The 24758-nt window shown below is 52.9% G+C and overlaps 6 protein-coding genes across 6 annotated transcripts; 2 read left to right on the top strand and 4 right to left on the bottom strand.

Moving 5' to 3' along the window:
- Positions 1-414: 414 nt before the first annotated feature.
- PG998_002207 (sulfate transporter family protein) lies at positions 415-3919 on the bottom strand (the record flags this gene model as incomplete). Its single annotated transcript, XM_066869025.1, has 7 exons — positions 415-1572; positions 1627-2060; positions 2116-2659; positions 2711-2853; positions 2910-3160; positions 3217-3636; positions 3684-3919. 7 exons carry the CDS (start codon positions 3917-3919, stop codon positions 415-417), a joined length of 3186 nt encoding a protein of 1061 aa, XP_066737440.1.
- Positions 3920-6602: 2683 nt separating this feature from the next.
- Positions 6603-7357, bottom strand: PG998_002206 (GINS complex- Psf1 component; the record flags this gene model as incomplete). Its single annotated transcript, XM_066869024.1, has 3 exons — positions 6603-6696; positions 6755-7275; positions 7331-7357. The coding sequence occupies 3 exons, from the start codon at positions 7355-7357 to the stop codon at positions 6603-6605; spliced, it is 642 nt and encodes a 213-aa protein (XP_066737439.1).
- Positions 7358-7931: 574 nt separating this feature from the next.
- Positions 7932-9870, top strand: PG998_002205 (uncharacterized protein; the record flags this gene model as incomplete). The annotated part of the gene is made up of 3 exons (XM_066869023.1): positions 7932-8092; positions 8168-9647; positions 9715-9870. Coding segments are annotated over 3 exons (1797 nt in total), but the record flags the coding sequence as incomplete, so codon positions are not given.
- Positions 9871-10772: 902 nt separating this feature from the next.
- On the bottom strand, positions 10773-14159 carry PG998_002204 (uncharacterized protein; the record flags this gene model as incomplete). The annotated part of the gene is made up of 2 exons (XM_066869022.1): positions 10773-13647; positions 13726-14159. 2 exons carry the CDS (start codon positions 14157-14159, stop codon positions 10773-10775), a joined length of 3309 nt encoding a protein of 1102 aa, XP_066737437.1.
- Positions 14160-18700: 4541 nt separating this feature from the next.
- On the top strand, positions 18701-19926 carry PG998_002203 (uncharacterized protein; the record flags this gene model as incomplete). The annotated part of the gene is made up of 3 exons (XM_066869021.1): positions 18701-18968; positions 19037-19579; positions 19670-19926. The coding sequence occupies 3 exons, from the start codon at positions 18701-18703 to the stop codon at positions 19924-19926; spliced, it is 1068 nt and encodes a 355-aa protein (XP_066737436.1).
- A 2897-nt stretch (positions 19927-22823) lies between these two features.
- PG998_002202 (uncharacterized protein) lies at positions 22824-24708 on the bottom strand (the record flags this gene model as incomplete). Its single annotated transcript, XM_066869020.1, has 2 exons — positions 22824-24496; positions 24558-24708. The coding sequence occupies 2 exons, from the start codon at positions 24706-24708 to the stop codon at positions 22824-22826; spliced, it is 1824 nt and encodes a 607-aa protein (XP_066737435.1).
- Positions 24709-24758: the final 50 nt, after the last annotated feature.

Below are 24758 nucleotides of genomic sequence, written 5' to 3'. Positions count from 1 at the left end.
ACAGCATCGCTCTCTCCCCTGGCCCAACCCCTTTCTTCTAATATGCAGACATTATATGTTCAACGTACTCTTTTTGTGGTTTGCGCAAAACCCAAAACCGATATATGCAAGACGCTGCCGCCCGATCTAGGATATCAAAACGTAAAACCAAAAACAATTTTCGCTTTCCGGTAAAAAAACGCCATTAATCGAGTTGGATAAACTTGATGATGCAACAGCCATTTCCAAATAACCATAACCATATAGCAGTTGGTTGTTTTCCTTTCCCCAAGGCTTTGCTTTGCCTTTCTCTCTTCGATTCTACCCTTTTTTATATGTGTGTGTGTGTGTGTGTGTGTGTGTGTGTGTGTGTGTGGCGTTCACGTCACTCAGTTCGCGTTTGCCAACGTATAGTTTGTCATGGCATTCATCCGCTCAGTCGTGAGTTTCAGCGAGACCATCAGGAGCTCTTGATAGACATCGTTCTCCTCGCGACGGAGACGTTCCCAGGCGCTGGTGTCCATGACCCAGACGGTGCAGTCGCGGACGGCGAGTACCGTCGCCGTGCGGTCCGTCTGCGAGAAGAAGGGCAGCTCGCCACACGTGGTGCCCTGGACGATGGGCTCCGACAATTTGCCTTGAGGGGGTCTCGTAGTCGGCGCGCAACTCGCCGCGTTCAAGAAGGTAAAACCCATTGGCCGGCTCGCCCCGGTGGTACAGGACCGTGCCTGTTTTATACTCTCGCCTCTGAAAGTATGGCTTAGCGCGGAACCAGAAGTCTTCGTTCTTGTCGCTGATGTCGTGGAAGATCTGGAGCATCAGCCGGAGCGGCTCGCTGATACCACGCCAGCGCGATGTGCGTTGCGACTCGTGTTGGGTCAGAACGGTTCTGGCGACCTGGTGCAACTGGCTTCGCCTTGGCGACTGCGAGAGGTACTCCAGTGGCTGTGATGGCGACTTTGTCTCCGGAACGTCCAGGCTGGGCTGCGGCGAAGGCCGGGTCACCCGCAGTGCCTCCTGCTGGGCATAGAATGTCTTCAACTGTTCGTTCTCACAGCTCTCCAAGGCCGAATTGAGATCAGGCATGAACTTGACCTCAATCCCGCTTTCGCTCTCGCCAAGTCCCACTGCTCTGAGATCTTGGCCGACTTTACTATCCGCATCTTTGCCACTGATCAACATGACTATGCCTTTCTTGTTCAGGAGCCTGTTGAGTGTCATAAACCCCTCGGCAGCCGAATAATCGATCCCAGTTACTTGCCACAAGTCGAGTATGAGATACCTTATTGGGTGTTCGGCGAAGTGGTCGTCTGCAATCAGTGCTCGAACCTTCTCCTGAACACCAACAATGGTTCCAAAGAACAAGTTTCCAAACAGTTTGACGATGTAGGTTTGGCGGCCAACTTCTTGGAGAAAGTGGTACTGCGAAGGATTCCGTCTCACCATCGATCCGATCTGGTCTCCCGTATATGTTGCCCGGATGGCCGACACCTGGGACTGGTTTACAATCACCGAAACAAATGCCAATACGATGCCAAGGAAAATACCCGCCACAAAGTCATAGATACCCATGGTCAATACAATGGCGACAATCTAAAGACAGGTTAATAAAGTTTGCGAATACCCCGAGATGACCAGGACACTCACTGTTAGGTATTCCAAGCGCTTCAACTTCCTCCTAGGCGAAACAAGCGCATCCATGAGGAGCTCAATACCCAGGACAAAGATCAGGGTTCCCACCATCATGACAGGAATAAACCCGATGATGATCGGGCCAAAGACCATGATAGCGGCGGTTAGACCCGCCAACATAAAGCCGGCGAGCCTGCTGTTACCGCCAGATCGCATGAAGAACAGTGTGTTAGCATACACAAGGTAGTTCTGTATACTTCCAGCAAATCCGGACAGCAGATTCGAATAGCCATGGAGTATGAGCTCATGGTTTAGGTTTGCGTCATCCTCTCCGATTGATTGGGCCAACGCAGGCACGTTTATGGGAACGTGTAGCAAACTGAAGAAAGTCAGAGCAAACATGGCCCCAACCGTCTCCAATATCACCCCCCAGTGAACCAAGTGGAATTCTGTCCATTTGTTAGTAGTCTTCTCAAGGGGGGAGGGGGTTGGTGAGCTTCTTACTATATAAGGTCCAGAAGTACCACCACGGCTCTTCAGCTGGTGGCGCATCGAATATCCACCCTGTGTGTCTCAGGTTGCTCGGCTCCAGTTCGTCGATCGATGCAACAAAGAACCAAAAGATCAAGGGGATCATAAGTATGTAAACTGACACAAAGTGTTGCGAGTTGATCTTCTTCTGCAAAAGGCATTGCAGAATCGCGAGAGCCAACGGGATGATCCAAAGAGGCAAAGTAGACGGTTGCACCAATCTCTGGAGCGTGTCTAAGTCGTAATGGAATGATTCGAGCCTTCCCGAGACCTCGAATCCAGTAGCAATAAGGAACCAGCCCACTCCGCCAATACAGCCAATGAGGATGTGGCGCGGGATAAAGCCAATAATGTAGCCAAATTCAAACTTCCCGATACAGTAGAAGACAACACCAGTCAACATGGTGCTCAGAGCATAAGCCGTGATGGTAGTCGCGATCACGGCATCTGGCTGGTCTTCTCCTATGGAAGCCGTGATAGTACCGGCCATGCTGTGGAAGAAAGGCACGACTTCAATCTGTGTCCAGTAAGCTACGTCCGTCTGTATTACGCATCAGAGGGAACTTACCAGCTCTGACCCTACACCACCCCTGAATATGCTTGCGGTCGAAAAGGTACACTGCGCAATAATGGTGCTGACGTAGAAGATGGATATTCCAGCTGGTCCAAGGCTAGCGAAGACTGGGTTACCTAACGGGAACAATATCATACCTAGATAGATCAAGTTTCAGCCCAGCTCTCATTAGAACGGGAGCCACAATACATACCGTAAGACAACGCATCCAAGATATTCAGTAGCAAACCAACAATGACGCTGGGCAAGCAGCGTAGCGGGTGCATAACAGCCTCCTCCAGGATAGCTTTCTTATCCCAGGTCTTGGGGTTCAACACACTGACAACCCCTTGGAGTCGTTCGGTGGCTGCACCCCTCATGCTACCATATGATCTGCCCCAGCCTTGATGTCCTGGTTTCTGGCTCTCAAGGTCGCTCAAGTCCGCGATCTCGCTTGAGGCCGGGCTATCAAGAGGGCGAGAACCGTTCGATTGCGCGATCAATAGGGGGTTTCCTCCGACGGCCCGTCGATATCAAGAACCAAGGACGCCTTTTTACGTGAGTCTAGGCGGGTAGTAGGCCTCGCTCGTCGCTCGCGGGGCCCTGTCATCCGAGATTCGTCTTCCATGTCCATCTCGTTGTCTGTTTGCGGGGGTGAGTGTTTGAGCATGTTGGCTAGCATAGAAGGTCCGTCGGGCGGTGTGTAATCCTCTTCGCTTTCCGTTTGCGAGCTGGGTTCCGAGACTTCTTGTATAGAATCGTCTGCGCCAGTCCCTGACGATTCTCCGGTTTCATGTTGGTGTGGTGCCGCCGGGCCCGGGTGCGGCGAGGAAGAAGCCCTCGGCCTCAGAAAGGAAGCCTTACGCTTTTCCTTTTTGTCGGAGAGCACATACGATGCGAGCTCTGCAGTATCTTCGCGGACGGTTCGCGCATAGCCAGCGCTATCCACCGGAGCTGCGGTACAGTCAGTATACAGCGTGAATAGTACGGGGCGGCAATGGGGTACTTGCATAGGTGGTCTCGCACGGAGCCTGGGATGAAGGACCTCGTGGGCTCTCGGAAGCCATTCGAATTGGAATTGACGGAAGAAGATAGCAGTCTCGGGTCGGCGAAGGCAGGGCGCGAGCTCGAGGTTGGGACGGGAATGTCCTCGGGTTCGCGCTGTGAGGGTGCCGAGGGGGAAGCTCTCCTCCAAGAGGAAAAGCCAAAGTTGGGAGCAGACATGGCCAGGTAATGGGTCGCTCGTTCGACAGCTGCCGAAACGCTCTGAAGGCTATTTGCAGCGGCAGCTTGTTGTACAAAAGGGCTGGGGACGGCGGGAGGGGCTCAAGTCGTGAGTAGGACCGATGGGTTTTCGTTGTAAACCATGATCAGGCGAGTAAACAAAAGTTACATCCGAAACGTAATGGAAAGCCCCCAGGTCCAAGGGTACAGGAGAGAGCTGCAGCGGCAAGGGAGATAAAATAAAAAAAGGATGGGGAACCCGAGTTTATGCGTCAACTCGAACTTGAGTAGGAAAAAACGGCAATGTCCCGTCAAGGCCGTTCACAAGAGGAAAGGTAAATGGCCATCCAGACCAGCAAGCATACCTGCTCGATACATCGTCAAAAAAAAAAAGAGTGGCACTGCGAGCGAATAGAATTGGAGCTAGGTTTGGACAGGCTTGAACGGGTTCCAGAACGGGCCTCGATGAAATTTGCATGTGGCGGCTGATAGGCTGGAGATGCTTTCTGAGATGCTGACTGTCTAAGCTGTTAGGTGTCTAGCGATTCCAACGCCCCACTGCTGCACCTGCGCACCTGCGCTACCAGGACTGCTGCCAGGACTGCTACCAGGGCCCAAGACCCAAGACCCAAGACCAAGACACTACATGTCAGATGTATCCATGTCAGATGTGTCCATCCATCCTCCATATCCGTATGCAGCTCGGATCCCTGCCAGGACAGGGGGTGTTTTGTTATCTTTGCGCAGAACGTCATGGGTCGGTGGGCGAGAGGCTGAGGACACAGAAAAGTCCGCATCTGCCCCTTATTTGCATTCACCAGCGAGTCGTCTGTCGTCTGTCGTCTCGGCCCTGGTAGCAGTACTGGTAGGATCGTGCTTGGACATGGAGCGCAGAAGCAGTGTGAGCTGATGTTTTACCGACTGCATCGAACTGTAACTTACACAACCCCATTACTCATTCCATGCGGGGTTGGACAACTTGTTTCCGTCCATGTGCCGTGCCGGACTTTATATCACCTGTTTTACGCACACTGCGCACACAGGATGGCTACGTGGTGTAACGGGCTGTGCAGGTGCCATGTCGTAATCAAGCATGCAAATGCAAGCGGATGTTATCCTCCCTACAACATCCACTCGCATTTGATCCGAAGTTTCAACGCGCTCCGTCTCCAATGGCGGACTATTCTCTCCATGTGCACAGGTCACCGGTACGCAAGGCTGTGGCCAGTACTGCGGCCCCTCGTCGTGAGTCTCTCCCAATCGATCGCAAGAATCAACAACCTCCCCGATTGCAGTAACAACTTTAGGGACATGCCATGCCGTTGGAGGGGAAGTGGAAACGAGGAGGCGCCACAACAGCACTGATGCTGCGATAATCTGCCAACAACCATGTTAGCATGGTTCGGTGGCTGCGTCTCCTCATCTCAATTGGAGATGCAAACGTCGTTGGCGCCGAGTAGTATGCGAGCCAGCAGGTGGCAGGCAACCCGATCCCGCCCATGCGGCTGAAATGTGGACTCTGGTTGCTTTTTACCAGTTCCACGTGGAGATGGCCTCTGTCTCGTCTTTCCAACTGAGACAGCAAGTTACAAACCCCCTTGAATGCGTATATGACGAGGACAGCAATGCCGTCTCCGGTGAATATGCAAAAGCGTACTTGATACTATATCCGCTACTGCTTCATTCGACAAGAAAAGAAGATAGACAGTCATGCCACGGGATAATAGTAAGACGGCCCCCACTCCTATGGTCGAAAAGTGCATCCCCGGTAGAACCGACCCGCTGTTCGCTTGGGTCGTTTACTGACAAAGGTATTAGTAGTACTAATATTGCAACGGTCAATCCCCAATTCGAGATCGGAGGGGGGACGGGCTGCATATACCAATTGTTCTTACGTATTTCCAAGCTACAGCATTGGTTGGCAGGTCCCAGAAACCGGTGTGGAGAGCACAGCGGGCGGGCCGGCCCTCCGTGGCTGGCAGAGGAGAACGGAGTGGGAACGGAGTAGCATCTAACGCCACGACATCGCCAAGTCATATATTTGGTCTGGAGTCACCACGCTGTAGAGTCTTTCTGGGTATGGTATTTGATGGGCTTAGACGCTGCACAGATTCTCTTGAATTTCATGTTGAGCGGTGCCGGTGCTAGCTTATGGGCCAGGCTTCAGCATTTCATTCGAGCCCCCCGTGCTTCTGCAGAGCTTTGTCCCCTATTACCCCATAGCTGCCAGAGTGCATATGCAAGTGTGCCTGCCATAGCCTGCCCGATCGGTACGAGTGCGATGTCGCGGTTGATGCCGACTGGACAACTAACAAACAGCCTTGTTGCCCCGCCAGGCTGCCTCCGACGCCAACCTGCTCGGTAAAGAGCGTGGGGTTGCCAATTTTACGCTTGCACATTCAGGCCAGACCCACGACTCGATTCGACCATCTGCATCGAGCCGATCCAAGCAGGCCTACATCCAAGTCGCGATGGCCTTAATCGAATCAGGATGAACGCAAGTTTGGCCGGTTAGCCGGACGATTGCAAAGCTCAGGCAGTAGAGGTGATGCTTTGAAACAATGCCATGGCCCGCCCAAGGCTTCGGTATGTCAGGTATTCCAATTTATGGATATGTGCTCTCACGCGATACTGCCGAAGACCAATGCCGGGTTTCCTATTGTCTAGTAGACGACTAGCTTGTTCAACCGAGTTTCTGGAGATATCCTTGGGCGATCAGCCGCTCTACGTCACCCTGACGCACGTAAAACTGACTGTTCTTGGTCAAAGTGATGGCGCTGCAAAGTAACGTTCAGCCATAGGCAAGTCTCGTTGAGGGGAGAGTCTTCCACTCACCCGTATTCCGTCTGGATCTCACCAGCGTCCTTCAATACTCGGACGTCGATAAAGAGGTCGCGAGGCGGCTCAAGACTGCCGGTCAGGTCTATATCGGTCCATTGGCCCTTGTAGGCAGCCAGAAGATCGCTGTACTGGCGCACGTAGTCCTCTTCCTGGGGACTTAGGCTGCTCGAGCTGTTATCCTTGGCGGGGAGGATCGAGCCGCTGTTGGACGAGAGCTGCTGGCCCGGGAGATCGACCAGATCGTAGCCTTTCCAAACAAGTTCCTCAAGCTTGTCGGCTCTTGTGCGATGGTAGGCAAGCAAGCACCGCTTATTCCGGCGGATGGCCAAGTGGTTAACCAACATGGTGCAGGATTTGGCCTGGTCGGCGTGAGGGTCGAAGCTGCCTTGGAAGGACTCCAGCATATCGGCCAGTTCCTTCTCGAGATCCCGAACCTCACGCGTCACCGCGCGAACCAGTTCCGTCTGGTACGGCGGCAAATGCGCCAGGTTCTGGGCCCGTTTGGCATGGTGGACCTGTAGAATGACAGTTGATAGCAGCTCTGTGAAAATCGCAGCATTGGGGGTTTACCAGCTTGTTTCCGAGATCTCCATACATTGGATCGTGTTTTGGTGCAGTGCAGCACGGGCTGAAAAAGGTAGCTATATCCTTCCGCCGTCACTTTCAACCTGACTTTCACCCTGGCTTATCTCAACCGGCGGCTGGGGCAATGTTGTCAGCTTCAGAAACGCGTCGGCGCGTAAATCAGGACCAAGTGGAGGGCCACCCTTAGCTGGGCCGAGACAGTGCGGGTACTGTACGAAGCCCGCCCCTTTTGCCGTTGTGGTCCCAGCCAATTGGCCATGCCACCCACTGTGCGTGTGGTCTCAGCACACGGACAAAGGGATGAGGTAAGAAAAACTGCCCCGCGTCCTGAGCTTATTTTAGGGCCAAAAATTATCTGCGCCAGACCCTATAGTTGCTACCCCGCCATTTCATCATACCCAAGTCGAGGCAAATTAAACCAACCCGTTAGGACCTCCGTTGGTCGGCTTGTCGAAATTTTATATTCCTCAATTTCCTGTGTCTTCGGATTCTCATTTTGGGCAACAAGTCTAATTATTCGTTGGTAAGAACGCTTCTGTCTCATAGTCCGACGAGCAGTGGTATTAATTGACTGACACTGGCGTAGAAGTCGAGTGAAGCAATCATGGCTCAGAGAATTGCCATTGTGTCCGTCTACGACAAGACTGGCTTGCTGGACCTTGCAAAGGGTCTGGTCCAGCAGAATGTCCGTATTCTCGCCTCGGGGGGCACTGCCCGTATGATCCGAGAATCTGGCTTCCCAGTTGAGTAAGTGCCTGTCCTTCCGAGCATGCTCCAAGCCTCGTTCTTTGGAACCCCCACTGAATGTTCATGGTTCTGAAGGGACGTCTCAGCCATCACCAAGGCCCCCGAGATGCTGGCAGGACGCGTCAAGACTCTCCACCCTGCTGTCCACGCCGGCATACTCGCACGAAACCTCGAATCGGACGAGAAGGACCTGGCTGAGCAGAGCATCGACAAGGTGGACTACGTTATCTGCAACCTTTACCCCTTCAAGGACACCGTTTCGAAGATCAATGTCACTGTCCCCGAGGCTGTCGAGGAGATTGATATTGGTGGTGTCACTCTCATTCGGGCCGCTGCCAAGAACCACTCGCGCGTTACTATCCTGAGCGACCCCCAGGATTACCCCGAGTTCTTGAAGGAGCTCAAGGCTGGCGAGATCCAGGAGACCAGCAGAAACCGCTACGCCCTCAAGGCATTTGAGCACACGGCCGACTACGATGACCACATCTCGGCCTTCTTCCGTGCCCGATACGCCGGCGACGGCCTCCAGTACTCCACCCTTCGTTACGGTGCTAACCCCCACCAGAAGCCCGCTGCCGCTTTCATGCGCTCGGCCGATCTGCCCTTCAAGGTTCTGTGTGGCTCCCCTGGCTACATCAACCTGCTGGATGCGCTCAACAGCTGGCCCTTGGTGAAAGAGCTGAAGGCCGCCCTTGGCAAGCCCGCTGCTGCCAGCTTCAAGCATGTTTCCCCCGCCGGCGCCGCCATTGGCGTTCCTCTGTCTGCCGAAGAGCGCAAGGTGTACTTCGTTGATGACATTGAGGGCATTGAGACATCGGGTCTTGCGCAGGCCTACGCCAGAGCTCGCGGCGCTGATCGTATGAGCAGCTTCGGAGACATGATTGCTCTCAGTGACGTTGTCGACGTACCCACTGCTAGCATCATCTCCAAGGAGGTGTCTGATGGTGTCATTGCTCCCGGATACGAGGAAGCCGCCTTGGCCATCCTCAAGAAGAAGAAGGGCGGCAAGTACCTTGTCCTGCAGATGGACCCCGAGTACCGGCCTGATCCTACCGAGACGAGAACCGTCTATGGTGTGACACTGCAGCAGCACCGCAATGACATCGAGATCAGCCCGAGCTCGTTCAGCCGAACTGTCACTCCCAAGGACTTCAGTTTGCCCGAGGCCGCCACTCGAGATCTCACTGTGGCCACGATTGCCCTCAAATACACGCAGAGCAACTCAGTATGCTACGCTAAGAACGGCCAGGTCATCGGCCTTGGAGCTGGCCAGCAGTCTCGCATCCACTGCACGCGTCTTGCCGGAGACAAGGCTGACAACTGGTGGTTCCGTTTCCACCCCAAGATCCTCGGCATCAAGTGGAAGAAGGGCACTAAGCGCCCGGACAAGAGCAATGCCATTGACTTGTTGTGCAGCGGTGAGCTCCCCAAGTCCGGGCCCGAGCGCGACTTGTTCGAGTCCTCATTCGAGGAGGTCCCTGCTGCCTTCACCGAGGCTGAGCGCGACGAGTGGTCCGCCAAGCTTGGAGATGTAGCAGTGTCCAGCGATGCCTTCGTAAGTTCCCTCAAGCCCCTTTATACCAGCCACGAACGAGAGCTTTCTCCTAACTCACCTTTTGCAGTTCCCTTTCGTCGACAATGTCTACCGCGCAGCTCGCTCGGGTGTCAAGTACATTGCCGCACCTGGTGGCAGCCAAAACGACAGTGCTGTCTTCGAGACTGCCGAGAAGTTGGGTATCGTTGTCGTTGAGCAGAACATCAGACTTTTCCACCATTAAATGTGTCAAAGGGGAAAATTTTCAGATATAGCAAGTGTCCTGTTGGAACTGTTGGAAGGGCCCCTGACGAGTGACTTTAGAAGAAAAAACCACAAATTTCCAAAGCAGATGTAAACTAAAAATAGCACAAGAAGATACCCAGGCCCATGATGAGAGACATGAGTGACTGAGATGATGAAGGTTGAGAAGACAGAAAAGTACGATTTCGATGCACACTAAAACATCTCCGACCTTACCGGCTGAAAAGAAAAAGGGGTGAAAGTTTGGACCTTTTATTTTAACCTTCGAGCTTGCAACATGTTTCAGGTTGGCGTTGTCAACCAAAGGCTGGGCAATCTCCCCAGACAAATGTGAAGAGAAGGAAGTTCTTGCTGGCTTATGTCATGAATAAACGTCTCATTAGAGCATCAGTACTAATGTGCGAAGTGTGTTTTGCTTTGGGCTTCTCATTGAAGCCCCCTGGAGCACGATATATATATATATATATACAATATAATAAGGGTGGGTGTACATAGGTACAGGTAGTACTAAAGTATGAAAACATTAGAGTACAGGTAAATGGCCATCAAAATATAGGCTAATAAACAGATTCCCAGAAGAAAGAACCTTTATACAACTGCCCGACAATAGCCTAGCCAAACGTCTTCAGCAAGTGATATGTGGTAGGAGGTATTATGGTAATCATGGTCCAATAAAACCCCGTGATGATGCTGTTGTTGTTTCAATTGTTGCGCCAAAGCTCCCTTGCCAAAAAGACCAATACTGGTCGGCTGTGTTTGAGCCAAATTTCCCTACCAATGCTACCAGATCCCCCGTGTAAATGCTAGGCGAAGAGCCGTATTCGTACATACGAGATTCGAGGTATCCCGAAACTCATGAAGTCACATCTTTTTGACTTCGCTCTAGACTTGCTGTAAAGTCTTGAATTTATCCTCAAAGGCGCGAACCTTCTCGGCCTGGAGCGCCTTCTCCAGTTTGCGTGCTTGGTTAACAGCAGCTTCGCGCTCTTCTTGCAGCCCCAGAACCTCAATCTGAGCCGTGTTCATACGGCTCACCACCTCTTGCATCTCGTCGTCGGCTTCAGCAAGTGCTTTCTCTAGGGCCGCGACCTTTTCCCGGAGAGAAGTAACTTGTGTCTCCTCGGCTACAGTCATTGCGCTGCCCGACCTGGTCATCTCGAGACGAGGCGATTTTGCTCCAGCACCCGAGAATAAGGGGGACATGGGAGACTTTGGTGGGAACGCACGAGGCGAACGAGGCGACAGGGCGCTGCTGAAACGAGATAGCTGCTGGCTGTGGCTTTCCCTAAGTGTCAGGAGCTCATCCTCGTGACGAGATACGCGTTCTTCCGAAGCAGTCTGGGCGGCGACAACTTGTTCCTCGAGCGTGCGCAGACGAGCTTGAAGGGCAGTAATATGCTCGGCGTTGGCCTTCTGAGCTGCCTCACCTCTGGCGACCGTGTCCGTGAGACGCTGGCGCAGGTTCTGGTTGGCGGCCAGTTGTTGGCGCACTTGGAGGGCCAACTCCTCGACACGGCGTGCAGACTCGTGAAGCTCATCGGCGAGAGTCTTCTCGCTTTCTAGGTAAGTCTGTTCCTGAGATTTCAAGGCATCAAGTTGAGCCTTGTACGAAGAAACCTCCTGCAAAGCGAGGTCGCGCTCTGAGACTGCGGACGACAAGCTTTGCTCAAGCCTCTCTATAGCCAGCTTGGTCTTTTCGTCGGAAGAGCTGCTGGGGTCCATGCTCTGGATGCGTTCGAGCGACTCCGCATAGGCCTCCTGGAGACCTCTGTAGGCCTCCCTCAGAGAGTCAGACGTGACAGGATGATAAGAGCTGTCAGAGCCTGCGCTCGAGCGCGATAGGTTCTCGGGGATGAGGATATCCTTCTCATCGAGGAGGCTTCTCAATGACGAAATCTCTTGCTCTGCGCGATCGAGATCCATCTTGATTCCCGCAAGGCCCTTCTCGACTTGCCACCTTTGCTCAAGGGCCTCTTCGGACCTGCGGCGGAGGACGTTGATTTCCTCGCGCAGGTTGGAGACCTCCTTGACGAAACCGGCCTTCTGCGGAGAGCCGCTGAGAAGCCGCTCGCGTTCGGTTTCGAGAGTTCGGATCTTCCTCTCGTTTTCACGGTTCTGGCATTCTTGCCGCTCGAGAAGAGCCTTCAGAGCCCGGTGGAGCGCATCACGTTGTTCCTCGACATCCTTCAGCCGGTCCGAAAGCGCATCGCGGGACTCGGTGGTCTTGACCGACTTGGACCTCGACAGAGAAGCCGACCTGGACAAGGAAGGAGGTCTCGATATGGAAGGCGGCCTTTGTAGTCGGAAAGATGGCGGCGGTCCTGTTAGCGAGCTCGAGCGGGATAGCCGGGAAGATTCCTCAGCGATGCTTCCAATCGACCGTTCTTCTTTTTCTTGTTTCAGAGATGTGTTCTCTGACTTGAGCGACTGAAGCTCTTGTTGCATCTTCGTCGACTCATACGACATTTTTTCCAAATCAGTGGCCTGTGCCTCAAGGCCTTCGACCCGAGCACGGAGCTGTGGCACGACCTCGTCGCGCAGGTTGTCGCGCTCGTTGGCGGCATTTTGAAGTTCGTCCTTGAGGACGGCCAATAGGTCCTCGAAGTTGTCTTTGACTTGTCGCTCCTCGGTCAGCTTGCGTCGTAACGTCTCGCAAGTGTTTTCCAGCTCCTTAACTCTGTCGGAATCATCAGCATTGCTAAGCGCCTCCAAATCGATCTGAGAGGCTCGTTGTGACAGATCCTTGATTTGATCATCGAGCTGCTGTCGCTTTGTCCGCTCGTCTTGCAGCTTGTTAGTCAGTTCCAACCTGACTTGTGCCATTTCCTGCTCCGCTCTCCGCTGGATCCTCTCGACTTCCTCCCTCGACTGATCATAGTCACTGAATTTGGTAGAGCTGTACCCCGAGTCGGAGAAATAGTCGCTGGTTCTCTTGTTGGAGGAGGATATGGGGTTGTCCCTCTCGGCTTGCAGTCTATCTACGAGGTCCTCGAGGTCCATCTCTCGGCGAATTGACGACGCCAATTCGCCCGAGATGGCCTTCAACTCTTCTTCCATCTCCTCGATCTCCGCAGGATGAGATGGCAAGATGTTGGCTGGTGTGTCAAGGTATGATTCACTGTATTCTCTCGAAGTGGTGGGCCCCTTTGGGGCTTCAAGTAAAGATTCTGGTCTGATGGTGGTGACAGGGGAAGCATCTGTATAGACGCTTGACTTGGGGCCGTACGGCGAGGGCAGTGGCGAGAATTCTGACGTTGAGGCCGACGGTGAACCCCAACTGAAAAAAGTTCCAAGCTTAGAAGACCCAGGTGATTTGGGCAGGGGCTTGTCTGTATTAGGTGTCTTGACTTCGTGATTATTATTATGGGTTGGCGACGTTGTAGATTCGTGTGGCTCTGGGTTAGCTTGGTTGAGAGTAAGGTTTGGTGGTGCTGGTTTGCGGTTGACGAAGAGTGACATGTTCTCCGTGGGGGCCACGGGATTGGGATTGGGATTATGATTATTATAATTAGACTGGACAGACGAGTCAGAATCGTAGCCGTCCAAGACGCTCAAGTGATCATCCTCTGCGTCAGCAGGCAATGGATTCTCATAGACGGCCAGGTCGTCGGGTTGTGTCAGCCCAGCGGTAGCCACTGTTTGAGGAGCTGCAGGGTTGTCGTGGTGGTCTGGAGACCTGGGTCGTTTGGCTTCACCCACTTCGGCAGTCTGATCAGATTGCATAGGCAAAGGAAACTCTTCAAGAATGGAAAGAGTCCTGCTTTAATCATTTAGCACCTCCTGCCCACGGCTGCATCTTGGTTTGGATTGCATGTCACCGAGACATTTGACTTACTCTTCGCTGCGTGCCGGTGTCCGATGCGCCACGGTCTTAGGTGGCAGCTCGATTAACACCGGAGATTTCTGCCTGATGGCAAGCGGGAACTCGTAGACGGTAGGGCTATCCAAAGAAAAGGATCTCGAGTACCGCTGTTCGGGTCGTTGGAGGTCCTTGGCGACGCCGAGGTATGCACCCGACGAGTATCTCGAGACGATGGGCGAGGCCGTGGAAGACAGAGGCTTGCGACGAATCGGTTGGGTCTGCGGAGGCGAGGTTACCGAACTGTTGATGACGAGCTTCCGTGTGTTTCTAGCAGTGGTAACCTGGTCCCGGGAAAGACTTTGAGTAGAAGGGAAGGAAACATCAGATGAAGCAGCGAGAGTCTCAGAAGTGGACGTCAGGGAGGGGCTCCTCCTCTGGGGAACATGTTGATGGTTGACAGGCTCCATGTTGGTTCAGTTATTAGGCCCTTGTCACCTCGTTCATGACCTGAGCTGATGGGCAAGGGAATTAGGGAATGTGGAGGGCAGATTATTGGTTTCCAAGTTCCAACCGAACGGAGCGTAGCCAAGCGAGGATGGATGTCTCGCAGTATACTTCCAGTGACTTTCAAGATGGGCACAATCTGCGCCAACGACCAAAAACAGCACAGCACACACAGCGAAAGTGGATGGTGTCGGGGGGAGTGGGAAGGGGGAGGAAAGACACACAACGACTGCAGCGATATGTTGTCCGTCGCCCGTCCATCTACGGGGCAGGTATCTTAGTACACCAGGGTCGGGATGCCGGGGTCTTGGCCCAGGGTAGCGTTGCAGTCGGTCAGGCGATGGTCAGGAACAAATTTGGCCATTCTGCCATCCTGCGCCATTCTGCTAGTCCGCCCATTGGAATGGGAAGATGGTTGACGGACGGCGGTATGCGGGACTTCTAGTGCAATCTCTCTTCCCTGGCGAGGCGCTGGCCAAGCGCCGTGAGTGGCCGCCAAGTGACCCCTGCAGACGTCGCCCCTGTCGCTGCAGACCGTTTTGGGAAGCAGGCAATCAAACTAATCAGAACGGCCTATCTTGCCCCTGTCTTTAGGGAGTGGGTAAATGTTTGGTTTGCTCGCTTTATCGCTGCTGTACATCTCACATGTGTTTGTGTTAGGGGAGAGGGGAGTGTGCCATGTGCCTGACTTGGCGCATGGAGGGAGCGCTAGCTCCTTTCCTCCTGCCTGCTGCATGGCCGATGGCATGCAGGTACGAAAACCACTGGCCGACCGGCAACCGGCGACTGGGGAAGATAATCCTGCCCGATCCCACGACGATGGACAGAGACTGCTCAGCCTCCCTGCTTCCTGGCATGCTGCATCTATGTATGTACATGTAATTGCATGCTGTCTTTTTCAATGCCTGGGGCTCTGGGGTCGATCCATATTACCGTACTTATTCGTAGCATTGAACGACGGAGTACTCGTAAGCTGGATGGCGCTGGATGGCGCTGGATGGTGCTGGATAGGCAATAGGAGAGCAGGTACTGAGCAGGGAACCGCCTGTTACGTAGTATGCAGTACGGAGTAGCAGAAGGTTGAGATTAAGATGAGCAAGTGCCAACTGCGCATCTGTGAGTCGTGTGCCCCAGCCAGCTCAGAATCTGGGCAGGGTCTTGGTCGAGATGCTTTCTTTTCTCGCGGCAAGCCCACCTGCTAACCCACCTTTATCCTTTCTTTGTTGCAGACACGTCAATGGCGAGCTGCAGGCGTCCAGACCGATCAGCGATATGGCGCGCGGCAAGCCTTTTAGTACGCTGCTAAGGAAGAGATTGCTGAGGTCTCAACTTTAACTTGTCAATCGCAAGAGAGGACGGGAAAAAGAAGGGGTCAAAAGGAAGTGGAGGTCTGTGACTTGCATTCCTTCTCGTTCGCTCATTGGCAGCTCGATGTTTCGAGAAGCACCCTTGCCATGAAACAACGTGATCCAATGATGGGTGCGTGAGACTTTGGATCCTGCCATTGCCAGTCGCTCACACATTCGATTGGTCATAATCGCGACCAAGCACGAAAATTTGTGGCCATATGAAACTCGATCTCGTCACTCGCTCGCCTTGATTGTCTGTAAATGGCCGCTGAGGGTCCAGTTGCTGCCCGTAGTAGGGTTTCTTGCCGCCGAGTCAAGAGGATCAGTAGCCAAGTTTGCATGTACATACTGTACGTGGTATCAGGCAGGAAAATAAATCCCCTTGCCGTCCACGAGCCGGAATTCGAATAAACCGTGTATACATAATGCTCGCACAGCACAGCCACCCTGGCCTGGTGAGGTTTATAGCCAGTGGAGGATATGAAATTACCCGTTCGACTTAGAAAGGTCCAGCCCGCTGTCGCTTCGTTCCTGGGATACTAAATCCAAGCGAGGAGTTCATGATTTGGGGGTACCCACCTAACAGTTGGTGGAGGGGAGCTGGAGAACCCTTCCGTCAATCAATTCCCTGGGGAGTCTGCCTGTGTGTACAGAGAGGCTATGGGCTTCTGGCTAGTCCAACGTAGCTTGGGAGGGACAAAAGGGTATTTATTTGCCACCGCGTATGCCTCCCAACACGATGTCGGCTTGCGAGACCGTTGCGATGCACAGACTAGGCGGTGTTACCGAACAGACAAAGCCGTTCGCAATGGTTACACCCGAAGTCGAGATGTATTTGTTCGTGGTCAAAGAGCCAGAAGATCCACAACGGAGAGCACCTGACACTCTATTAGTAGGGGAGAAAGGTCGGACGAACTGTCGGACAGCCCCGTCTCGACTCGTCTCTCCTGTTTTCTGCTCTTCTGCTCCACGCAACGACGGCCCCCGACGGCCGTGCATCATGGTCTCGGTCTAGTTGGGTTTAGTGCCAGGAACATGCCAAAGAGCCTCATTGGGATCCCAGGCAGTTGGCAGTTCATGCCATGCCATGCCATGCCATGATGTTTTTCTTATAGCTATGTGTGTAAATCCGTAGATACTGGATAGCACGGTGCACCAGTATCTGCTCTCGTACTTCAAATTGCCACGCCAGCAGCCATCTGAAGCGGACAAGGTCCGATGATGACTGGCATGCCGCAGTCGCCGAGCCACCCAGTTGTGCCGCCGCCTCTTGTACCGCCGACATCTTTGAAGGCGGCATATATACGCTTCTGGTCGTTATGCAGCTTGAAGACAGTAATCAGTCAATTGATTGACTTTTTAGGGTGCGGTGTTTCTATACCCAAGGTGGGTATAGAAGAAGAATAAACATCTCGGACATCTCGGAAGCCAATGCGCCAAGCGGCACCTGTCTCAGCGCCACGATGCAAACTCTCTGTCACACAGGCGAGACGCCCACGTTTTGTTTTTTTTCTTCAAGTGGCGTATTTGGTGGAACAGCCCAATGAATGACATCGAGAATGCGACTTGTAGCCGGCCCATTTATGGGTGTTTTGCTCCGTGCTTTGGGATTTCCCGTATCATCGTCAACATCGCGTCCTTGATCGACAGGTGTTTGATCTTCGGCAAGCCGTCTGTAGAGCAATGCACGTGGCAAGTTGACGCCAACTTGACTGTGGAAACAGCTCGCTCGTGTGCCGTCATGTCAATCCTACCGTACGGAATCAATGTCTATATTTTGTATGAGCAAGTCGTATAGTAGGCATTCCCAAAAACTACATGCTTCGTTGAGGTCTGTAACTTTGTATGTTATTTCGTAATGCTGGGCATCATATTAAGTTACGGCCGCATTTTTCTCGAAGCTGATCCTGTGGTGATCCGGCTGCGAGGCCATATACAATTATTGTAAACAGCTGACAACTTACCTCGGCTCGAAAACCCCTTTCAACCGCTGCTCCAGTGTCACTAGGAGCTATTCACTAGGCACATGTGTGTAGGATTCGTACTTCCATGTAAAAGTATCATAACCAGGGGTATGCTAACACTGTGCACGTAGTTGTGACATGCATTGACACCGCCAAGTAATGTGTGCCGTCCAAATTAGTTCTCAGAATATCTTCGTCTTCCTGTAGTGCTTGTCTTTTACAGTATTATTCGAGCAGTTCGCTTGGAATTGCAAGTTTGAATAGCTGCCGCACTTTGTTTACCGGCTGTGTCTGGGCACGGCAACAGGAGCCGGCTTGTTGAGTCAATTACTGGCAATATAGACAGACATGATGCTGCGCGGTAGAGAAAGGGGTAGTATTGGAGCGCCACTCGGCTGCGAACATAACTTTACCTTCCTCTGTCCAGCCCATGGCGGAATTATATTGTGTATAACCCACCAACAGGCTCATCCCTTTCTATTTTCGCATACTAACGGTCTGCATTACTGGAGATTAGAGTTAATATACTAAACACAGCATCGTGAGGTCTAGACTATTATCATAACAGCAACAAGCTAATGGCCCATGTCAAGCACATCTTCAGCAAGAAAATATAATTGTGGTCTTACTAACTTTTCCCTGGGCGCACTCTACAATACCATTAAGTTGTTAATGTCCGCACTGATTGGTGCCTTCCCAACCCAGCTGGATTGCTCATCGACATGGCCGTACAATTTTGAGTTTAAGCAGCCGTTAGGAACCAGCCCCTCGCCGAGGACATTGCTCTTGCATGAAACACCACACTGATCTCGCAAAGAAGCACCGATCGGCGGCTGGCAGTTGGGATGGATCGGTATGTAGGTGCTTAACATCCCGAGCCTAGATGGCATGCCAGATGAGATCTACACCGCAGCCCGGGCAGTTATTCGTTCACCGTATCAAAAGCTTGGATAAATATCATCGGATATCTATGATATATAGAGTAGTCCTCAGGTATATAAGAGCCGATATCTTCATGTTCGAAACTTGGGGGATTCCGAGAGGGCAATATCAACATACGCTGTCTGCACTGTCAAAGCTGCGCAAGGTACTAACCAAAATATATCCGCGATGCGAGTCCCAGATTCAGTACTTAGTTGTGCTGACTATCACGTGTAAACTCATTAGACTTGGCTGAAATCGGGTATCACGATGAATGCCAGTTTCGACCAACTCTCCGGGGGCGACCGGGCACAGATCGCCTACTCTTTGTCCCCGATGGCACCTCCTTCTGGCAAGTCCCTGGGTCTCATCGTTGTCACTTTCTTCCTACTCACTGGAGCTACGTTGTTCGTCGCCCTACGGGCTCTGGTTCGATTGTTGACCCGTAATGCCGGGCCACAAGAGGGGTCTGTATGGGGCCACGACGACTCGCTGGTGGTGTTGGGCTTCGTGAGCAACCTCGCCCCCTATCGCTTTGGTCCTTGCCGATGATAGGCAGAGATGACTGACCTGGCTCTCTTCCGGACCAGATAACACTCATACCAGTGACGATTTACACGGTCTTGTCTGCGCTCTACGGCGTAGGAAAGCATGACGATGAGTTGAACCAATTCATCAAGCTCCGGGCCCTGGAATACCATTTCTATTGGCAGATTTGCATCACTTTTACGATCCTGTTTGCCAGATGCACAGTCGTGGTGACTTTATTAAACCGCACCAAGGGGAGCCACCTCGTCCCCCAGTTGTGGTTCATATTTGCCTTATCTGCGGGCGTCTTCATTTGGGATATCGCCAACGACATCGCAACCTGTGACCCTATCGCTGCCACATGGAATCCGGCTCTCGGGACCTGCAGCCAGGACCGTTTCCTAGCGGGGTCGAGCGGCATGTTCGTCGGTTCCGCCATCAGCTCCGCCATCGACATATCTTTGGTTGTGATTGCCTGGCGCGTCCTCCGACGGTTCGAATTCTCTAGGAAGGCTAAGTGGGCGCTCGGTGTCCTCTTCGTGTTCGCAATATACGCCAGCATTGCGCCGCTGGCTCGCTTCCCTTCCTTTGACGCTTATGCGACATCCCACGAACAGCTCTGTGAGCGCTCCTCCAAAGCCTACCCCCTTACTCGACCGCGATACATGTGGTATAGTAAATGTTGAGCTAACCAACCACATAAATTTGCAGATAAACTTCATGGCATCATGATTTGGTCAAATATCGAGGGCGCTGTGGCCTTGATGGTCATCTCCGTGCCCTCGCTCGCACGAATATCGATGGGCTACTTTGGCGAGCGAAGTGGTGGTCTTGTACGCAAACACAAAAGGGGCGCTCATGAAACGAACACGGGTGACCCTATCCAGGATACCATAGCATTCTACCACTTGGAGCGGCTATTTGTCGGCGATGGTGACATGCTCAAAATGACAACAAGAAGTCGCTAGGGGAACCATTGATGGCAAATAGTCACGCACACCACCCGACCTTTGGGAACTATAGTTCTTGAAACCACGAAGGAGAACAGGGCTGTAACATGGAATTCGTCCAGGCATATTGTATACGGCCCAGTTGGCCCATTGTTTCGGCTGTAGGGAATCTATTCGATGTGTGGAATACGAGTCCAGGCAGCGATCAAGCAGTCTCTTGCCTGCGATGTCCGTCTGCTTGATGGTGCTGGAGCGAAGGTGCCCATGGGCGTTCTTTCCCCATATAGCTAGACCAACTAAGTATAGAGATACATGAGGTGTGCCATCGCCATCTCTCACCGTAGGTGTGGCGGGTGCCCCCCGATCAATGGTGCGACATATGCACTTGCAACCTACCCCTCGTACGCTACCACAAATACTGCAACTGCACTCTTGCTACTCATATTCTACCACGCTCTCTATACTGATAGATTTCACACTTGGTATTTCCCAAAAGAAATATTGCTTGAGTGCTCGACATTTCCGACTTCCGGCAAGATGATGGGTAAAATTAACAAGTCCGCTTGCTGTAGTGGCACCCAGCTATAAAGCCCGTTGATAAGCCGCTGGCAACATACAAAGACCAAAACCCAGATCTCACACCTGCTTGTTTTGTGGAAGGATCACGTGATTGTTGTCCGCCAAAAATCGAGGAGAGAGTAACAGAGGCGCAGACGGGTGGTTATTGCTCAGGCGAAGCTGTTGACTGTAGCCCTGCTCCAGGTTCCAACACCACCGAGAAGACTGGTTGCCAAAACTCAGCATCCGTGCCAACCGCCAGTACCGATTGCGGAGGTGGTTGTTGCGGAGCGCCCGAGATAGTGGCCAAGTGCGCAGCAGCCAAGGGCTTGAGTATTAATGATATGGACGACCGTCCATATTCTTGCTGTGAGGCCGAGGGGGCGAAGGACACCGCCGATGCTGGTACTCCGGCCTGCTGCCAAGAAAAACCGTCTCCATGCTGTAACGGTTAGAGACCATCGCGAACAGAGGTCCGGGAGCCGAGCCATTTGCTGACACTTTTGCTAGATGGCTGCATCGACCGCGTCGCGCTGCGCGAGTGCGAGAAGACACTTGAAGACCCTGCCGGACGTGACGCCGCTGGAGGTCGGCCTGGACATGTCTGCCATTACGTTGCTCTACTAACATCTTTCCAGGCCCCTCTGGCTGTGAACCTAAGTCATCCCCAGAGACTCATTGTAATTATCACGTACGACAGGCACGTAGCAAGTATGCGGAGAGACTGACTGCCATCGGTTGCACATGTAGTGCACTTATCGCTGTGGGGCAAGAGTCTTGCCGAGTGGCATAGATATCGAAAGGAGGTATTCGGGAACAGAACATGCCGTCATCTGTGTTACTGGCATGACTTGTACAGGATGCGAGACAAAGCTGGTCCGTACCTTGGAATCCTTCCAAGGCATTAAGAACCTCAAGGCGAGTCACGCCATGTCCAGAGCAGAGTTTGACTATGACTCAAGAATCGTCTCTGTTGCCGAGGTGGTCCGACAACTGGCAAGAAAGACAGGATTCGACTGCGAGGAGATCAGCACAAAAGGGGCTTCCATCGAAGTGGTCCTAACGGGAGACCTGCAGGCAGCCACACAGCAAAGACTCCCATCAGGAGTAGCATCAACAAAGGCTATATGGAAGGATACGGTCCAAGTCAACTTTGACCCAAAAGTCATTGGAGCTCGAGAGTTGGCTGAGATAGCCTTCGGTAGACAGCTCGAGCTAGCCCCTATTCGCCAAGGCTATGCTTTGAATGCCGGGAACAAACACGTGCGACATGTGGGTAACTTGAGCATTCTCTCAGCAATCTTGACGATACCAGTTCTTGTATTGGCTTGAGCCCCCTTGACCGACCGACCTGTCACCTACGGCGCTATTTCCCTTGCGCTTGCCACGATTATCCAAGTCGCTATAGCCGGTCCATTTTATCCGGCAGCCTTGAAAAGTTTCTTCTTCTCTAGATTGATCGAGATGCATGTTCAACTTTGGTTGGAGCTTCGTGTACAATGTCTTTGCCATCCTACTGGCCGCCGGAGCGTTCGTCGCCGCTTCCGGACCGGGTGGTGGCGTTCGGATCCCGCCCGAGTATGCTGGGCTTGGCGAGCTGGTAAGTGTGTTGCCGGTAATCCTGGTTGCCGTCTCTTTGAGATGGGCCAGAGTTTGAGGCAGATAACGACCCAATGTGATAATCCCGGTTCCTAGTTCTCAGAGTTGACAAGTCTTATGCTTGCGTGATGGAACAATACGTTCGTTATTAAGGGTTTGGACTGTTAGAGAGTGAGCGAGAGATGCCCTGCATGAATGGCATATGGCAATTGGCAAAGAAGAATCTGAGATAATGACCTCTCACTCGTTTAGGTAGGAGTGCTTGTAGAATAGTGTATCTGACAGACCTCTAAATAAATTGAGTATAAACTACCACGATAGATGAAACTCTCACATACGACTACATCCTGCTGAATACTAAGGATCCCGTCTGCTCTCTTATATATAAGTCGTAGATAATTATCTTAAATTAATTATACTAGATAACGATGCTTTTAAAATTAGGCGACGTAGATATATCTTGCGGAGCACCCGTGCTCATCTATTTAGGATGTTCTAGTCTCTCGGGTGTTGCAAACACGCATATATCTCATTGACCGAATGTATGGCACAACATGAGTCAGGGAGAGTTCTAAGCCAAGGATTCTAACTTGTGATATTGTATTATTACAGCGGCGTGGACATCGTCTACAGGGAATTATCGGTCTGGAACGGCCTGCACTTTCTATTCTGGCATTCCCTGCCTTGCCTTGCCTTCCCAAGCCCACAAGGCACTGACTAGACGTCCGCTGCCTTTCTAAAGCTGACAATAGCCAGGTCTACGCTTCAACTGTTACAGATTGGTCTCTGACTGGCAGTGCTGCGTCTGGCTCGGAATCCCACGCATCGACAAGAACGGTGGGCAAATCCCGGATATCCACATGCTCTGTACTTCCCAGATCGACAACTCTTACAGCGTCTACGCCCACGATGCCCGACCTCAGCGCAAGGAACCGAAGCTCGACGACGTGACAAGACCCGGGGGCCAGTGGCCCCACTCGCACATCCGCACTGAGACAGACCATCTCCGCGCTGTCCACGGCGCTGCTGTGCTGCATGGCGTGCACCACGTTCTCGTCCATGACGGCATCCGCCAGACTGCGGTCGCGCGCCTGTTTGCCTTGGTGCGCCGCGGCGCCCACCGGCAGGTGTGACATGGACGGCGGCCGGTTGACTCTGCTCTCGTTTCTCCTGCGCTTGGGAATGGCCACCAGGGCCAGCTTCCGGGGAGGAGCCGTCGTGGCGGCTGCCGTCCGATTCACGACGAATACCGTCCACACGAATTCCTCTCCGGGGCGTATGCGCTGCGTCCGCGGCGGAGCTGAGAAGGTCACCGTGATGCCAAGGTCCGGAAGGGCCATCTCTGTCTTGTTCGCTGCTTCGAGTGAAGGTAGAGCATCCGGTCGCGCCACGGCCGGCGCCACCAGAGAAGTCATGCTGTTGATCGATAGCTGACTGGGCCTATGTGATCGTTGGATGGGCTGTGTAGCTGACCCGAAGCCAGGGTTTAGTGGCAAAGTAAAGTCTAATGACGTGGTCCACGCCATGAGGAGTTTGGGGGTGCAGATGCCCGGCTGCACAAGAGCAGTGGCATCAATCTCGATGTTAAGGTCGCGCATAGGGTTCTTCGCCAACGTCTCCGTTTCTTCTGGCGAGATGCGATATAGAAACGTGATATGGTCGTGCGCAACGCACGACATAGGTAAAGACATGCCGGACTGTGCAGTGAGATCGTCGACAACGCCATCCGGCACCGTCATAGATATCGAGGTGAGTGCTATTTCGCAGTCGAAGAACGACGTAAAATCGATCTCGAGCATAGCAATGATGGCGGGGCTGGGCGGGGTGGTATTCGGCCGCGCGAACCGGATGCGAGAGTGTACAGCAGGGAATATGCGCAAGGCAAGCTGCTTTGGCGATACCTGAATAGGTCGCAGCAAATCCTTACTTTGCTGCGTAACTGGCGCCACGCGCGATACGCGCAAGGCAGACAGTCGCGGCGTGATTCCGTTCAATTCCGGATCATGACCGAAAGACTCGAGCAGGTTGAGCCCCGAAGCTATGCCACTTGGTAGATAACCGTCTGCCGATACCGCCGGAAGCCCCAGACTTGCAGGTTTGATACTGGCGGCAGCAGTAAACACCACAGAGGGTCCTTGTAGCCTCATCCTAGGGCGGCCGAGGAGCAGCGGAAACTTCCATATCGCGTATATCCAACGGTTTTCGCTAGGCTCGCTGTCTTCGTCCTCGTCGGCGACGATAAAGGGATCTTCTCCATCTTCCAGGGCCCCGGAGAATATAACTTCGGAAGCGGGCGGGGAGTCGCGATCGGGGTGGCTGCCGTTGGCAATATGGGCCTCTAAAGATATAACCAGACGCTGCACGTAGGACCTAAGAGTATGCTCTTCTGTATAGGGCGATCTCAACGAAAGGTAGACGTGAACGGTTTCATCTGGGGATCTACGAATAAGCATGTGAGAGACAGACAACTAGGCAGCGGACAGTCAACTCACCAAAAAACAGGGCGTCGCGAGGCTCGATCGCATCGATTCTCTCTTGCAAAGACAACTCGGAGGCTGCAAGGGCGTCTTGGAGCTGGAAGTCGGTAGCGAGGGGTATGAAGTACGACAGAGCCGCCCCCTGGATGAAATCAACAGTCGCCATGGCGCCCTTGAGATTTCGCAATCTAGAGTGGTGGTTAGAGGCCCGTTAGA

This window comes from Apiospora kogelbergensis, assembly GCF_038363985.1.
Source record: "Apiospora kogelbergensis strain CBS 113332 chromosome Unknown utg000001l_segment0_segment0, whole genome shotgun sequence".
In the NCBI taxonomy this organism is placed as follows: domain Eukaryota; kingdom Fungi; phylum Ascomycota; class Sordariomycetes; order Amphisphaeriales; family Apiosporaceae; genus Apiospora; species Apiospora kogelbergensis.
This window is presented reverse-complemented; position numbering and strand designations above follow the sequence as displayed.